This window comes from Neovison vison, chromosome 6 (genome assembly GCF_020171115.1).
Source record: "Neovison vison isolate M4711 chromosome 6, ASM_NN_V1, whole genome shotgun sequence".
In the NCBI taxonomy this organism is placed as follows: Eukaryota; Metazoa; Chordata; class Mammalia; order Carnivora; family Mustelidae; genus Neogale; species Neogale vison.
Window position 1 is genome coordinate 49,681,275 of NC_058096.1, and position 13,300 is coordinate 49,694,574.

The 13,300-nt window shown below is 39.2% G+C and overlaps 1 protein-coding gene across 1 annotated transcript in view; it reads left to right on the forward strand.

The window, feature by feature from the left end:
• Positions 1–13,300, forward strand: part of CEP97 (centrosomal protein 97) — a 46,837-nt gene that overhangs the window by 13,709 nt on the left and 19,828 nt on the right. The window contains exons 2-7 of the mRNA XM_044251278.1: positions 5,057–5,232; positions 7,354–7,496; positions 8,086–8,244; positions 9,203–9,304; positions 11,749–11,862; positions 12,425–12,591. Of these exons, the coding sequence (XP_044107213.1) occupies positions 5,190–5,232; positions 7,354–7,496; positions 8,086–8,244; positions 9,203–9,304; positions 11,749–11,862; positions 12,425–12,591 (728 nt within the window). The 5' untranslated portion in view covers positions 5,057–5,189. The remainder of the gene's footprint in view (positions 1–5,056; positions 5,233–7,353; positions 7,497–8,085; positions 8,245–9,202; positions 9,305–11,748; positions 11,863–12,424; positions 12,592–13,300) is intronic.

Consider the following 13,300-nt stretch of genomic DNA (forward strand, 5'->3'; position numbering starts at 1 on the left):
GAGTAAAACTACCACTCATAAATGAACTTTTTGAGATTTAAGCAGTTTTCCAAGTACAAAGGAAAGAGAATTTCTTATTTACACATTCACTTAATTTTCAACTGGGAATATGATGAATCCCTTTTATAGGTTTAATTCCTTTTGGAAACACTTCAAAAGACATGATGAATAAAATAAAAATGTCAAGAATTCCTTTATTACTCTTTTAAACAAAAGACAACTTTTACCCAGTTAATTACGAAAAGGCACCTGAAAAATATCTCATAGAGGCTTTATTCTGGAAATTTGTTTATACTTCCACTTTTTCTTTTCCACAGGTATTAGCTGATGTATTACACCAGGAAAAAATAAAAATTTTAGAATCTCATCTTGAGTTGGCTAGGTCCTTTATATTCATTATTTTGGCCCTTGCATTTATTTAGAATTAATTTATCTATTTATTGATAATTGATACTTGAAGACTGTTCTGTCCACCAAAGAAATCTTACTGCTTTAGAGAATGGTAAGCTAGCAGTTTATATCCAGTGGGCATGGTGGAGAAAGTCATTCACTGGTTCCCCATCCCGTTTTGATTCCTCTGCCTGGAAGAGCTTCCTATTTGTTCACCCCTAATCTCTGGATAGAGCCCAAATGGAACCTTTTTGTAGTAATAAGGAAGAGCAACCAGCTTCTCTGTCCAAATATTATTGTAGAATTTTTTTATTGAAATTCTTTAACTTCAATTCTAACCTTTTTTGATTTCCAGACCACTTCAATAATCTGAATAAATTGCAGCCTTTCTTCCAGACAGGTGGACAGACAAAACATATGAAACTATTAGTGTATAACTTTTTGCACTGTTTGGGTTTTGTTATCATGTGTGTGTAATGCCTATTAAATAATAATAATTAATAATGAGGAGAGTTAGTGCTCATTTAGGATTTCTGGATAACCCATGGATAAATATATCATAGTGGCAGTCTTTCCTTCCATGTCATAGGTCACAGATAAGGGAATAGGACCATAAGAATCTACCAATGGAAAAAAAAAAAAAAAAAGAATCTACCAATGAATACTAACCAAAGAAGAAAGGCACCTAAACTTTCATATAAAGATTTTTTTGTTGTAAAAATTAGCACATTTCAAAAACCTTTACACTGTCACAATTCTTTATATTGAGACAGAAACTAAAAGGACCCCATGAAAGAAAAAAAAATTTTTTTTTTTTTTTTGCTCCTTTTCCTGCTTATATTCTTGCTAGGATCTGAAATCCTGCCCTACACATGGCTTAAAGTGCCAATAATTGTATGTCCTCCTTGTAAATGTCAAGGAGTTAATGATTTTTTTTGGCATCTTCCAGCACAATAGGTAACATCTAAGCAGTGACAAGTCGAGGTCATCATGAATATTTTCCAAGACCACTGACTCCACACCCCTTGACACCTAGATCCCTGGCTCCAGGGTGTAAGTGATTTATGGAGGACACCTGAGTATTTGCCCTTGTTTTGACCAGTTCCTAGATGGCCTGACAGGACATGTATACCTCACCACCATCTTCAGTAAAAACCCAGACCCCAAGCAAAGACGAGATAGATGCATTTTCCTTTTCCTTTCTGAGTCTCCCAGATGCTGCATCTGTATCTGCTCTCTCTATATCTTCAGTAAACTCTGCTCTCACTTCCTCCCAGCTCAATTTGATTTCTTTCCTGCATGAAGCCAAGGATCCTGTTGGCTGGTCCTGTGGGAACCCCTCTGGGTCCTTAGACCTGGCCAGTCTGCATCATTAAGAGCTTTGCCATTTTAAAACTTTAAAACTTCAAAGTTATTATTACACTTACTTTTTAAAAATATAACCAAGATGCCCTTCAACGGATGAATGGATAAGGAAGATGTGGTCCATATACACTATGGAGTATTATGCCTCCATCAGAAAGGACGAATATCCAACTTTTGTAGCAACATGGACGGGACTGGAAGAGAGTATGCTGAGTGAAATCAGTCAAGCAGAGAGAGTCAATTATCATATGGTTTCACTTCTTTGTGGAGCATAACAAATAGCATGGAGGACATGGGGAGTTAGAGAGGAGAAGGGAGTTGGGGGAAGTTGGAAGGGGAGGTGAATCATGAGAGACTATGGACTCTGAAAAACAATCTGAGGGTTTTGAAGGGGCGGGGGGTGGGAGGTTGGGGTACCAGGTGGTGGGTATTATAGAGGGCACGGATTGCATGGAGTGGTGTGGTGAAAAAATAATGAATACTGTTGTGCTGAAAAAAAATAAATTTTATTTAAAAAAAAATATAAGCTTTCATCCTAGTTAGAAGACCTCCTGTGTTTTATCAAGATACATTGCACTATCCACAAATGTTTTAGTTTCCCATCTCTTTGTGTTATCTAAACTTGTATATAATGCTCTCCTGAAACTGCTGTTAAAGGTTACCATCCACTGTTAGAACAGTCTCCTTCCTGCCACTGTTCTACTCTTCAGTTCCTCCTTGTTATATGAGCCTTTTAACCTTTTTAAACACAAGTTTCATTCTGTCAAGCCCTCATTCAAAAACACCAAGTGAAAAGTAGTGGAATGAAAGGTGAGAGGTAGGATGAGGACAGATAGATTATGCTAGCGCTCAAAAGTTGAATTACAAGAGAAAAATATTTGAGGAAAAGATTAACATGATAAAAGGTGTTTTACTTATCTCTTTGCCTGTAGCCCTGGGCAGATGCTTTAGAGCTGCAGCATACAAATCAGGGCAATCCGCTGTTGCAGAGATCAGGTATACCTTGCTGATAGAAAGGAAAAGTATTATGGAGCCTAGGCCTGACACCTCCCCACCCCGCGCCCGCCCACCAAATGCTACTTTTCCCCACCCCGCGCCCGCCCACCAAATGCTACTTTGTTGAGAGGTTCATAGTGTTGGTTAGTAGAATCCTATTTGATTTGAGCTTGCAAAGTTCAATACACACACACACACACACACACACAGACACACACGAGACCATTTAGTTACAGTATAGCAATTTGATTTTAGATGTACATGCTGTATCTTAAGCACAAGAGTTTCTGAAGTGTGATTTTAAAGGGTTGCTCGTTCACTTAGGATGTGGGACTGTGCCCAGGAACATCTGGCCACTCTTTTATGGATCCACAGCTATACTTAGTTGATTCCATAAAGGGAATACTTCCCTCTGGATTCTAGGTCAGATTAACCAGACAAAACTCTGGTTCTGCTATTGCTATAAACGTGCAGGAACCTGTGCTCCTTTGGTGCCCTCTGAGCTTCCTGGATCCCTCTCCCTGGTCATTATCCTTTCTCCCTCCCTGAGCTAGAGACGCCTCTCAATCCTTACCAGGTATTCCAGCAAACAAAGTTGCTTTGTTCTTACACCTGTGATATAAAATTGTGTTTCCTAAATAAGGGGTCTCTTGGTTAGATGAGAAAGATTCCTAGTCTTAATTACCTCTTCAGAACTAGGAAATTTGTCTTGAGAATAAAACAGTGGGAAATCGAGTGAGAAAAAGTTAAGTTGGGTGCGAGTCAGACAGACAAATACCAGATGATTTCACTTATACGTGGAATTTCAGAAACAAAACAGATGAACATGGGGAAGGGATAAAAGAGGGAGGCAAAATCATAAGAGACTCTTAACTACAGAAAACAAACAGGTTTGATGGAGGGGAGGTGGGCAAGGGAATGGGTTAAATAGGTGATGTGTAGTAAGGTGGGCACTTGTGATGAGCACTGGGTGTTACATGTAAGTGATGAATCACTAAATTCTACACCTGAAACTCAGTTTTTTAAAAACACATTTATTTATTTTTTAGAGTGACAGCAGGAGGGAGGAGCAGAGGGAAAGAGAATCTCCAGGAGACTTCCCGTTGAGCATGGAGGCCAATGCAGGGTTGGATCCCGAGTCACCACAATCCCAAGATCATGACCTGAACCAAAATCAAGAGCCCCTCAACCGACTGAGCCACGCAGGAATCCCTATACCTGAAACTCATTTTACCATATGTGTTAACTAATTGAAATTTAAATAAACACTTGAAATTAAAAAAAAAAAAAGCATTAAGGGTGGGTGTAGTCACAGAGATCAGAGGAGAACCCAGAAAGGAGGGAAAGTTCACAGGATCAAGAGCCTAGAAATCTAAAAGTGTTAGTGGATTTTACCAAACACAAATTGTCAGAGATTTGGTACATTGCTGTTTCAGAAAGAGGGGAGTTCAGAATAAAGGTTGCAAGAGGGAATGGAGGCATGTGTAGTAGAGATTGAAAGTTCCCTTTGTACATTCTGTCCTGCTATTAGGTTAGTCTCTCATTTCCTATGAGAGCACCTTCATTACCACCTGACTCTACCTTGCAGCCTATGCTAATGTCTTTTCATCTACCTCTGAACTGTATAATAATCTGATACTGCATATCTCCCCATCTACTGAGCCCTAGCTCAGCTTCACGTCCTCCTTCAAGTCTTCTTTGAAGATTGATTCCATTTCTTTCTCCATTCACTAAGATCTTGTGTTAATAGTTAAAATCATACTAGTTAGCAGGTAATAGTTAAAGCAAAAGTGTGAGCCTACTCCCCTCGAGTTAGGCAGTGTAATTCTTGAGTTTGGAGAATATACTGTAAAATTCTTTCGTATATTCCCTGCAAAAGTTCCAGGTTCATACTTAATTAGATATACCCTCAGGTCTAAAGTTCTGTTAAATATTCAAGAACCACTTAAAAATACTGCACAAAACCTTCCATCGGGAATACGTTAAAATTTCAAGTGAAATATATCCATTTTGACTATCTCAACAAGATTGCCCAAGTCATTCCTATAGCAGAGTAGAAAACTTTGAATTGATTCAGAATTGTCAAAAGGGGCAGCCGCCATAGAGGCTTGTAGCAGAGAGCGCTGAAATCCGATCTGCATTAAATAGCGACATTATAATAATTTCAAAGGTAAAAGTGTTAAATTTCACAAACGTCTAGAAAAGGGAGCGAAAAGATCATCTAACAATAGTTGGCTTATCTGTCAGATCAGGGTTCCTAAACACACTGCGGTTCATATTCTAAACCTGAGTTTTACATCGTTAGACGCCAGCAGCCAATTGGGCCGTCTGGTTGCCGTGCATCCTGGGAGCTGTAGTTTCCGGCTCCCTCCTCCAGACTCCAAACTCCACCAAGCAGCTGGAGGACGGTTGCTTGGTATTATTAGCAAGCGGGAAGTATGGCGGTGGCGCGCGTCGACGCGGCTTTGCCTCCTGGAGAAGGTAAGGCGACACCCCCACCCTTGAATCCCAAAGTTTACACCATGGAACTAAATTAAATAGTTACCTGGTCGAGAGAAGAAGCCTGGGTTTGGGGGTGCAGTTCTGTACCAGTTCTTTAGATGCGGGTCTGTGGGCGTCGCGAAGCCGCGCTGCCCTCTGGGAGTTGTAGTTCCGGGGTGCTGCCTAGCTCTGCGGCTTTGAGGAGAGGGCAGAGCTGGGAACTACATCCCCAGGGTCCTTCGCGCGGCCGGGTGCCTTAGCTCCCGCGCTTCTGAGGCTGCCTGGGTGGTGGGTTTCGGACTGCGGTGACCTTTTTTGGATTTTTACTTTGAATTCTGGATGCCCAAGTGAAAATTCCCGGATCTCCATATGTCGCTTTACGCGTCTCCCTTATCCTCTGTGTTCTTATCCCGTTCAGGAAACCCTCTTTCCCAAACATAGCTCTTAGACCGACGTTAAATCCTTTTTTGGAAGTTGTTCCTTGGCAGTGATAAAATTCAGGGTGACTGAGAGCCCACAGATATCCACACTTTGTTCTGCAGACCAGGTTTGGTCGCTACCTAGCGGAGCGTGAGGTGTGGGTGCTTCTGTGGCCGGGAGTCGCCGGGCACGAGCCGAGCTCCTTTGTTTTGGTTACAGCTCCGAGGCTCCGCAGCAGCCTTCTGGATCGGGGGCCAGGCTGAGGGTTAAGGCCTCTCTTAACAGTTTAGACCAGGGGGCCATTATCTGGGGACCGTGACTTCTTGATGGGGGTAAAGAGCATCGATGGTTCTAAGAGGTCTATCGACCCCGTGGAATTGTGTGCAAAGACTACATTTTCCTTGGACAGTACACAGCTTTCACCAAATTCTCAGGGACTCCCTATGACCGTCCCCAAATGCTGGAATCCATTAGACAATGAAAACACGTTTAAACCTTTCAGGAGAGCAGTCTCGAATAATTATTTCCCACAGTAATCTTAATCTGGGTATAAATTTGAAATTGGCAGTTTCTGTGGCCCCACCCCTTTTTTGATATCCGCTTCTCTTAAACTCCACCTCCTCAGCCCACCAAGGGAAATTGACTGACAATAATAGCAGTAAACTTTTTTTTTTTTAAAGATTTTATTTATTTTGACAGAGAGATCACAAGTAGGCAGAAAGGCAGGCAGAGAGAGGAGGAAGCAGGCTCCCCGCTGAGCAGAGACCGGAAGGGGATGGGGGGCCTCCATCCGGGACCCTGAGATCTTGACCCAAGCTGAAGGCAGAGGCTTTAACCCACTGAGCCACTCAGGCGCCCCGAATAGCAGTAAACATTTACAGAGCACTTTTTTTTTTTTTTTAAACATGATCTCATTCTTTCTGTAGAACAACATTATAAGACAGATATTATTATAACCCGCATCTTGTAGAGTGGAAAAGTGAGCCCCAAAGCGAACAATAACTTGCCCAAGATACCACAGCGCTTCATCGGGGAGCCAGGATTTGAACGTCTGTGAAACTAAATTACTTAATTGATTGCTGTATGCCAGGAGCGGGTCTAAATTTTATATATGTGGTTTCTGTTTTCATCCCCACCTCAATTTAATTAATTAGATGTATTGTTCCCATTTTGTAGATAAATTAACTATACATTGATTTTAAAAATAGTTTAGACACTTTAGGATATACTAGTAGTTAGGTTGTAAGCAGGTTGAGCTCTATCAAAGGATTAGTTCCATTTAAAAAAGACAAATGTTACTTAGCCACAAAATATGGAATAGTTCTTATTTATTTGCTTATTTGTTTGTTTATTGAGAGAGAGAGTAGACACTTGTGCTGGCTATGGTGGGGGGGTTGGGGGAAGGGCAGAGAGAAAGAGAGACAATCTTAATGGTGGAGCTGACTGGGGGTTCCATCCCACCACCCTTAATTTATGATCTGAGCCAAAATCAAGATTTGGTGCTTTGACGGACTGAACCCCCAGGCCCCAGTGAACATTTTCAATCTGTGGTCATTTAGAACTTGATTGCCTTAGTTTTTAAATCTTGATATTTATTATGCTCTAATGTTTTCTAACTCTAAATTTAGAGATTTTATGAATATAATTCCATTCCTATGCTCGGCTATTGTGTTTTCTAACAATTTCTCTTCTATTTTCAAGGATCAGTGGTCAACTGGTCAGGACAGGGGCTACAGAAATTAAGTCCAAACTTACCTTGTGAAGCTGATATTCATACTTTGATTCTGGATAAAAATCAGATTATTAAATTGGAAAATCTTGAGAAATGCCGACGATTAATACAGGTAGGTATTGCCATCTGAGGAAATAGTTACACGTGTTTATTATTCTACAAAACAACAAAATAACCTAACAAAAAGTAACTCTCCAGTCCTAGAAAGCAGTAAATGTTACCATAAATTGTTACATGACAATTTTCCTTGAAGATGAACACATATGTGCCACATTTAAAATAGACTAGGAAAAGAAGTGTTAGAAAAACAAAACATTTTGTGTTGACAGAACATTGTGTTGTTAGATAACCTTTTACATCATGGTGGAGGTGAAGAGTTCATTCATTCTGTCAGCAAATGTCTATTGGGCTCCTCCCATATATCGAGCCCTACTTAAGTAGTTGCTCTGTTAAAAATGTTTTGAACAGTTGGAGAGGGTCTGATTGCTCAGCTTTATGTGTGTTTTCCATTGCTTAGGAACAACTTAGAACACCAACAATAACAAATAGTTACACTATAGAGTATTTAGACAAAATATGTGAGAAGTTCAATATGAATTTGTATATTTGGGAATGTTTGGTCATATAAACAAATCTTTTAAAAAAGTGAAAGTAATATGCATATTTTATTTCTAAGATAATGATATGTTTTCGTTCTACAGTTGTCAGTGGCTAATAACCGTCTGGTGCGAATGATGGGTGTGGCCAAACTGACTCAACTCCGGGTGTTAAATTTGCCTCATAATAGCATTGGCTACGTGGAAGGGCTGAAGGACCTAGTACATTTGGAATGGCTGAATTTGGCAGGAAATAATCTGAAGGTGAATTGTTTCTTTTTTTCATAGTTGCATTTTCTTTTTTTAATTTATAAAAATATTCACTGTAAAAAAAAATATTCACTGTAAAAAAATTCAACCAGTATAGAAATAAATAGAATAAGAAGTGAAAGTATCTACTCCCACTTCCCAGGGATAATTTTAGTTAACATAAACTGAAAAAAAATTATTTTGAAACAAATATGCAGTATAATATTCTTTTGTGAACAAAGAATCTATATTATACTTAGAAAAGTTGTCAAATAGTAGAATGAAATGTAGGGGTACTATAGCATGCTGAGTTAAGCTCTAAGTAAATGTTTAATGGTATAGTAGAGAACATACTGTCTTAACAGTCAAGAGATCTGGATTCTAACCCTGCTTCCATCACTTAGTAACTCCATATTTTTGTGTAATAAATATCTCCATGTCTTATCTTTTGATATGTTAGATAAGGGGACTCAGTTAAATGATAATAGCTCACTTGTTAATTTATGCTAGGTGCTGTTCTAGGCACTTTGACTCTACTAAATCATTCAGTGTCATGGCAGCCTATGAAGTAAGTGTAGTCATTATGATTATTATGTAAATGCAAACTGAAATACAGAGAAGTAAAGTAACTTTCTTAAGGTCACATGGCCAGGAAGTTGCAGAGCCAGCATTTGAATCCATGTAGTTTGACTTCCCTCTTAACTTGTAAACTCTATACTACACCAGCTGTCATGGGTTATCACTAAGGTTTTTTCAAGTTATAAATATCTGGGATGATATGATCCTCTCCTCTCAGAGGGATAATGAAGGTAGAAGCTTGGTATATAACAACTTACCAAATTCTGTTATTACTACTTTTTCCTTTTGCTAAACTCTGCTCATATCCTTCCAATAATAAACAGAGGAGACAGGAGAAGAATTTCATTTTTTGATTTTGTGTTCATGAATTAGTGTGATGCTTTTCTTGTGATAGGCCATGGAACAAATGAGTAGCTGCGCAGCTCTACAACACCTTGATTTATCAGACAATAACATACCCCAGATAGGTGATCTATCTAAATTGGTATCACTGAAGGTAAGTGTATCTATCATTTCTGACATTTTCATATCATTTCTGACATTTTATCCTAATATTCCAAAAGAACGTGATCTGATTGGCCTAAAATCGGCCTACTCTGTATGAAGAACAGATTATATACATTTTGATAAAATTTCTATTAGAGCACTAGGAATTAACTATGCAATCCTTTATTTTTAGTTTCTTTAATTAATTTATTTATTTTTATAATTGATTTATTTTAACTAAAACTGGTTATTGTAGTTAAGGTTAATTCTTATTTGTCATCCTATGAACATAAAGAAATCCCCTTTATGCCTAATCAGCCAATACTAATAGCTTTAGTTATATAATATGTAACATTTTGGTAAGATTGGGAGTAATCATTTGAGTCTGAATTTGAGTCTTTTTTTTTTGACACTTGAGAATTCTGTTTTTTGAGTAATACGTATTACTACATTATCAAAAGTAACTTCGATTTAAAAAGTTAAAGCTGTAGCATATAGTACTTTTTATGGAGAGGAATTTGTCTTGCAGTCAAAAGAAGTAACAGTTGCAATTACAGTTTCAAACACATACAGGCTTTTTCCATATTTTGGGATCATTGGATATTATTAGCAACAGATAAACTCATTAAACCTTAGAAGCAGTATTATTAGAGCAACTTTGCCCGCATTTTTAGCATAAATCATTTTTAGCAACAATTACTCTAAGCAATCTGGTGTGTCCAGATACAGAAAATTCAGATGAACTAAGGATTTTTTTTTTTTTCTGGAATGATTATTTTATCAGAATCCTGGGTTTCAAAGCCTTCAGTTATTCTTCATTGTTGTTGACTTAATTTGAGTCAGCTTCATCTGCAAGTAGCATATTGTTCCTTAAGTTTTTAGTTTTCAAGAGAATGCAGTTATAAATTACAAGTTGTGGGTACCTCTTTATCTTGGAAAATTTGCTTTATACCTTTTTTTTTTTAAGCTTTTCTTTATTTGACAGAAAGAAAGAGAGCACAAATAGGGGAAGCAGCAGGCAGAGGGAAAGGGAGAAGCCCGCTTCCTGCTGAGCAGGGAACCTGATGTGGGGCTTGATCCCAGGACCCTGGAATCATGACCTGAGCCAAAGGCAGATGCTTAATTGACTGAGCCATCTGGTACCCCTATATGTGATTGTTTTAATGAATGTTTTCTTTCACTTTCCTCACCCTTTATTTTGGTTGATTACTTTTTTTTTAAGAGAGACAGCCTGTGAGGAAGAGGGGTAGAGGGAGAGAGAGACTCTTAAGCAGGCTCCACACCCAGTGCCGAGCCTGTCATGGGGCTTGATCTCGTGACCCTAAGTTCATGACCTGAGCCAAATCAAGAGTCAGACAGTTTACCATTTGAGCTACCCAAGTGCCCCTTGATTTTTTTTTTTAAGATTTTATTTTATTTTTTTTAAAGATTTTATTTATTTATTTGACAGACAGAGAGAGATCACAAGTAGTCACCAGTAGGCAGAGAGGCAGGCAGAGAGAGAGGTGGAGGCAGGCTCCCCGCTGAGCAGAGAGCCCGATGCGGGGCTCGATCCCAGGACCCTGGGATCATGACCTGAGCTGAAGGCAGAGGCTTAACCCACTGAGCCACCCAGATGCCCCTTAATATTTTATTTTTAAGTAATCTCCACCCAACATGGGGCTAGAATTCACAATCCTGAAATCAAGAGTCACATGTTGTACTGACTGAGTCAGCCAGGCACCCCTATTTTGACTTTTTTTTTTTAAATTTTAGTAATTTATTTGACGGAGACACAGCGAGAGAGGGAACATAAGCTGGGGGAGTGGGAGAGAGAGAAACAGACTCCCCGCTGTGCAGGGAGCTGATGCAGGGCTCGATCCAGGACCCTGGGATCAGGTCCTGAGCCAAAGGCAGACGCCCGATGACTGAGCCACCCAGGCACCTCTATTTTGACTTTTTTAAAAAAGATTTTATTTTTTTGTCTCAGAGAGAGAGAACAGAAGCAGGAGGAATAGCAGAGGGAGAGGGAGAAGCAGGCTCCCTGCTGAGCAGAGAGTCCAATGTGGGACTCAATCCCAGGACCCTGGGATCATGACCTGAGCCCAAGCCAGACACTTAACCAACTGAGCCACCCAGGCAACTGCTATTTTGATGTTTTAAAAGGAAATGAACAGTATGTTGGAAATTGCTCAAGTTTTAATAATTTAATTCTCAAAAAATGCTCGTTACCACACCAAGCATGTGTTCTTGGACAAATCTTTAAACTTTCTTGAGCTTAGAATGTGGACATGAAAAGAGAGAGTTGGATCAGAATACCACCTAGGACCCTTGTAGCATTAATAGTCTTTGCTTGTAAGTGAAGAAAAGTATAATAAAATAGGTTCCTTTATTTTTATCTTCATCATTTGGTTATGTCAAAGTAGATAAATAGTAATCTTTTCATTTGTAATTTGTCCTGTTTTTACTTTCAAGACCCTGCTTTTACATGGAAACATCATCACCTCTCTTAGAATGGCACCTGCTTATCTACCCAGAAGTCTTGCTATACTTTCCTTGGCAGAAAATGAAATTCGAGACTTAAATGAGGTAAAATTTGAGGGTATTCTGTGGGATCCAGGAAGCTGCAAAGTACGGAAGAAACTCAGGAGAAAGTTGTGAGCTCACTTGTAAACTCAGCATCTTGGAAGACAGTGCCAAAAAGATGGAACACTTGACTCAAGATGATTGTTATTTTTTCTTTCTACTTTTTCCTAATGTCAGTGGGTCATTAAGGCTCAATTTCCTTTGTAATGCTGCAGCTTTTATTCCATTTGGAACTGATTTGTGGTAGAGTTATATCTACATTAAAAGGATCAGAAAGGGATACTGTGCACCTTTCTCTGGCTGCTATTATGTTTTCAAAATGGGATTTTTTTCTGTTAGGAAACAGTGCTGGTACTTTGTAAGGTATTTTGTGCTGCAACGACAGATGGCCATGTTGATGGAATTTTGGAAGTCGGTGGATAATGTTAAGAGTGTTATGTGTTGCCTTTCAGAACAAGAGGGAAATTGTTACATTTTCAAACTGCCAAAGATGTGTACTCAAAGCAAGCCCTGTGCTTAATACTAAATAGTCCTTTTCATTCAACAAAGATATCCTTTATTCCAGATCTCTTTCTTGGCATCCTTAGCTGAATTGGAACAGTTATCCATCATGAACAATCCTTGTGTGATGGCAACACCATCCATTCCAGGATTTGACTATCGGCCATACATTGTCAGCTGGTGCTTAAACCTCAGAGTCCTAGATGGATATGTGATTTCTCAGAAGGAAAGGTGAATATGACCTCTTTAATGTCACATTTATTATGGAAAAGAAAAGACCATCTCTAGCTTATTACAGATTACTAAACTATTTTTTAAAATGTGCATTTGGGGGCACCTGGGTGGCTCTGTAGGTTGAAGCCTCTGTCTTCAGCTCAGGTCATGATCCCAGGGTCCTAAGATCAAGCCCCGCATCGGGCTCTCTGCTCAGCAGGGAGCCTGCTTCCTCCTCTCTCTCTGCCTGCCTCTCTGCCTACTTGTGATCTCTCTCTGTCAAATAAATAAATAAAATCTTTAAAAAAAATGTGCATTTAGAAATTAAGATCATTAATGCAATCATATAGCAAACTATATGCTTGTTGTTTAGGATTTTCTGTCCTTTCTAAGAAAGGAAAAGAAATATTAGTCTGAGAGTTTCGGGCCAGTGAGTTTAACTTAATGCCCAACATACAACAATTTGATTTCTGAGAGTTCTTTTGTTAATTGGTTGTTTGTGGGGCTTAGAGCATTTTCTATAGAAATTGTATTATACTGGAGTGGAGGGGGTGGGAGGGGTGGGGTGGCAGGGTGATGGACATTGGGAAAGGTATGTGCTATGGTAAGTGCTGTGAATTGTGTAAGACTGATAAATCACAGACCTGTACCCCTGAAACAAATAACATTGTATGTTAATTAAAAAAATCATATTATGGATGCTGTCTAGGGTCTTAGATCAATCCCA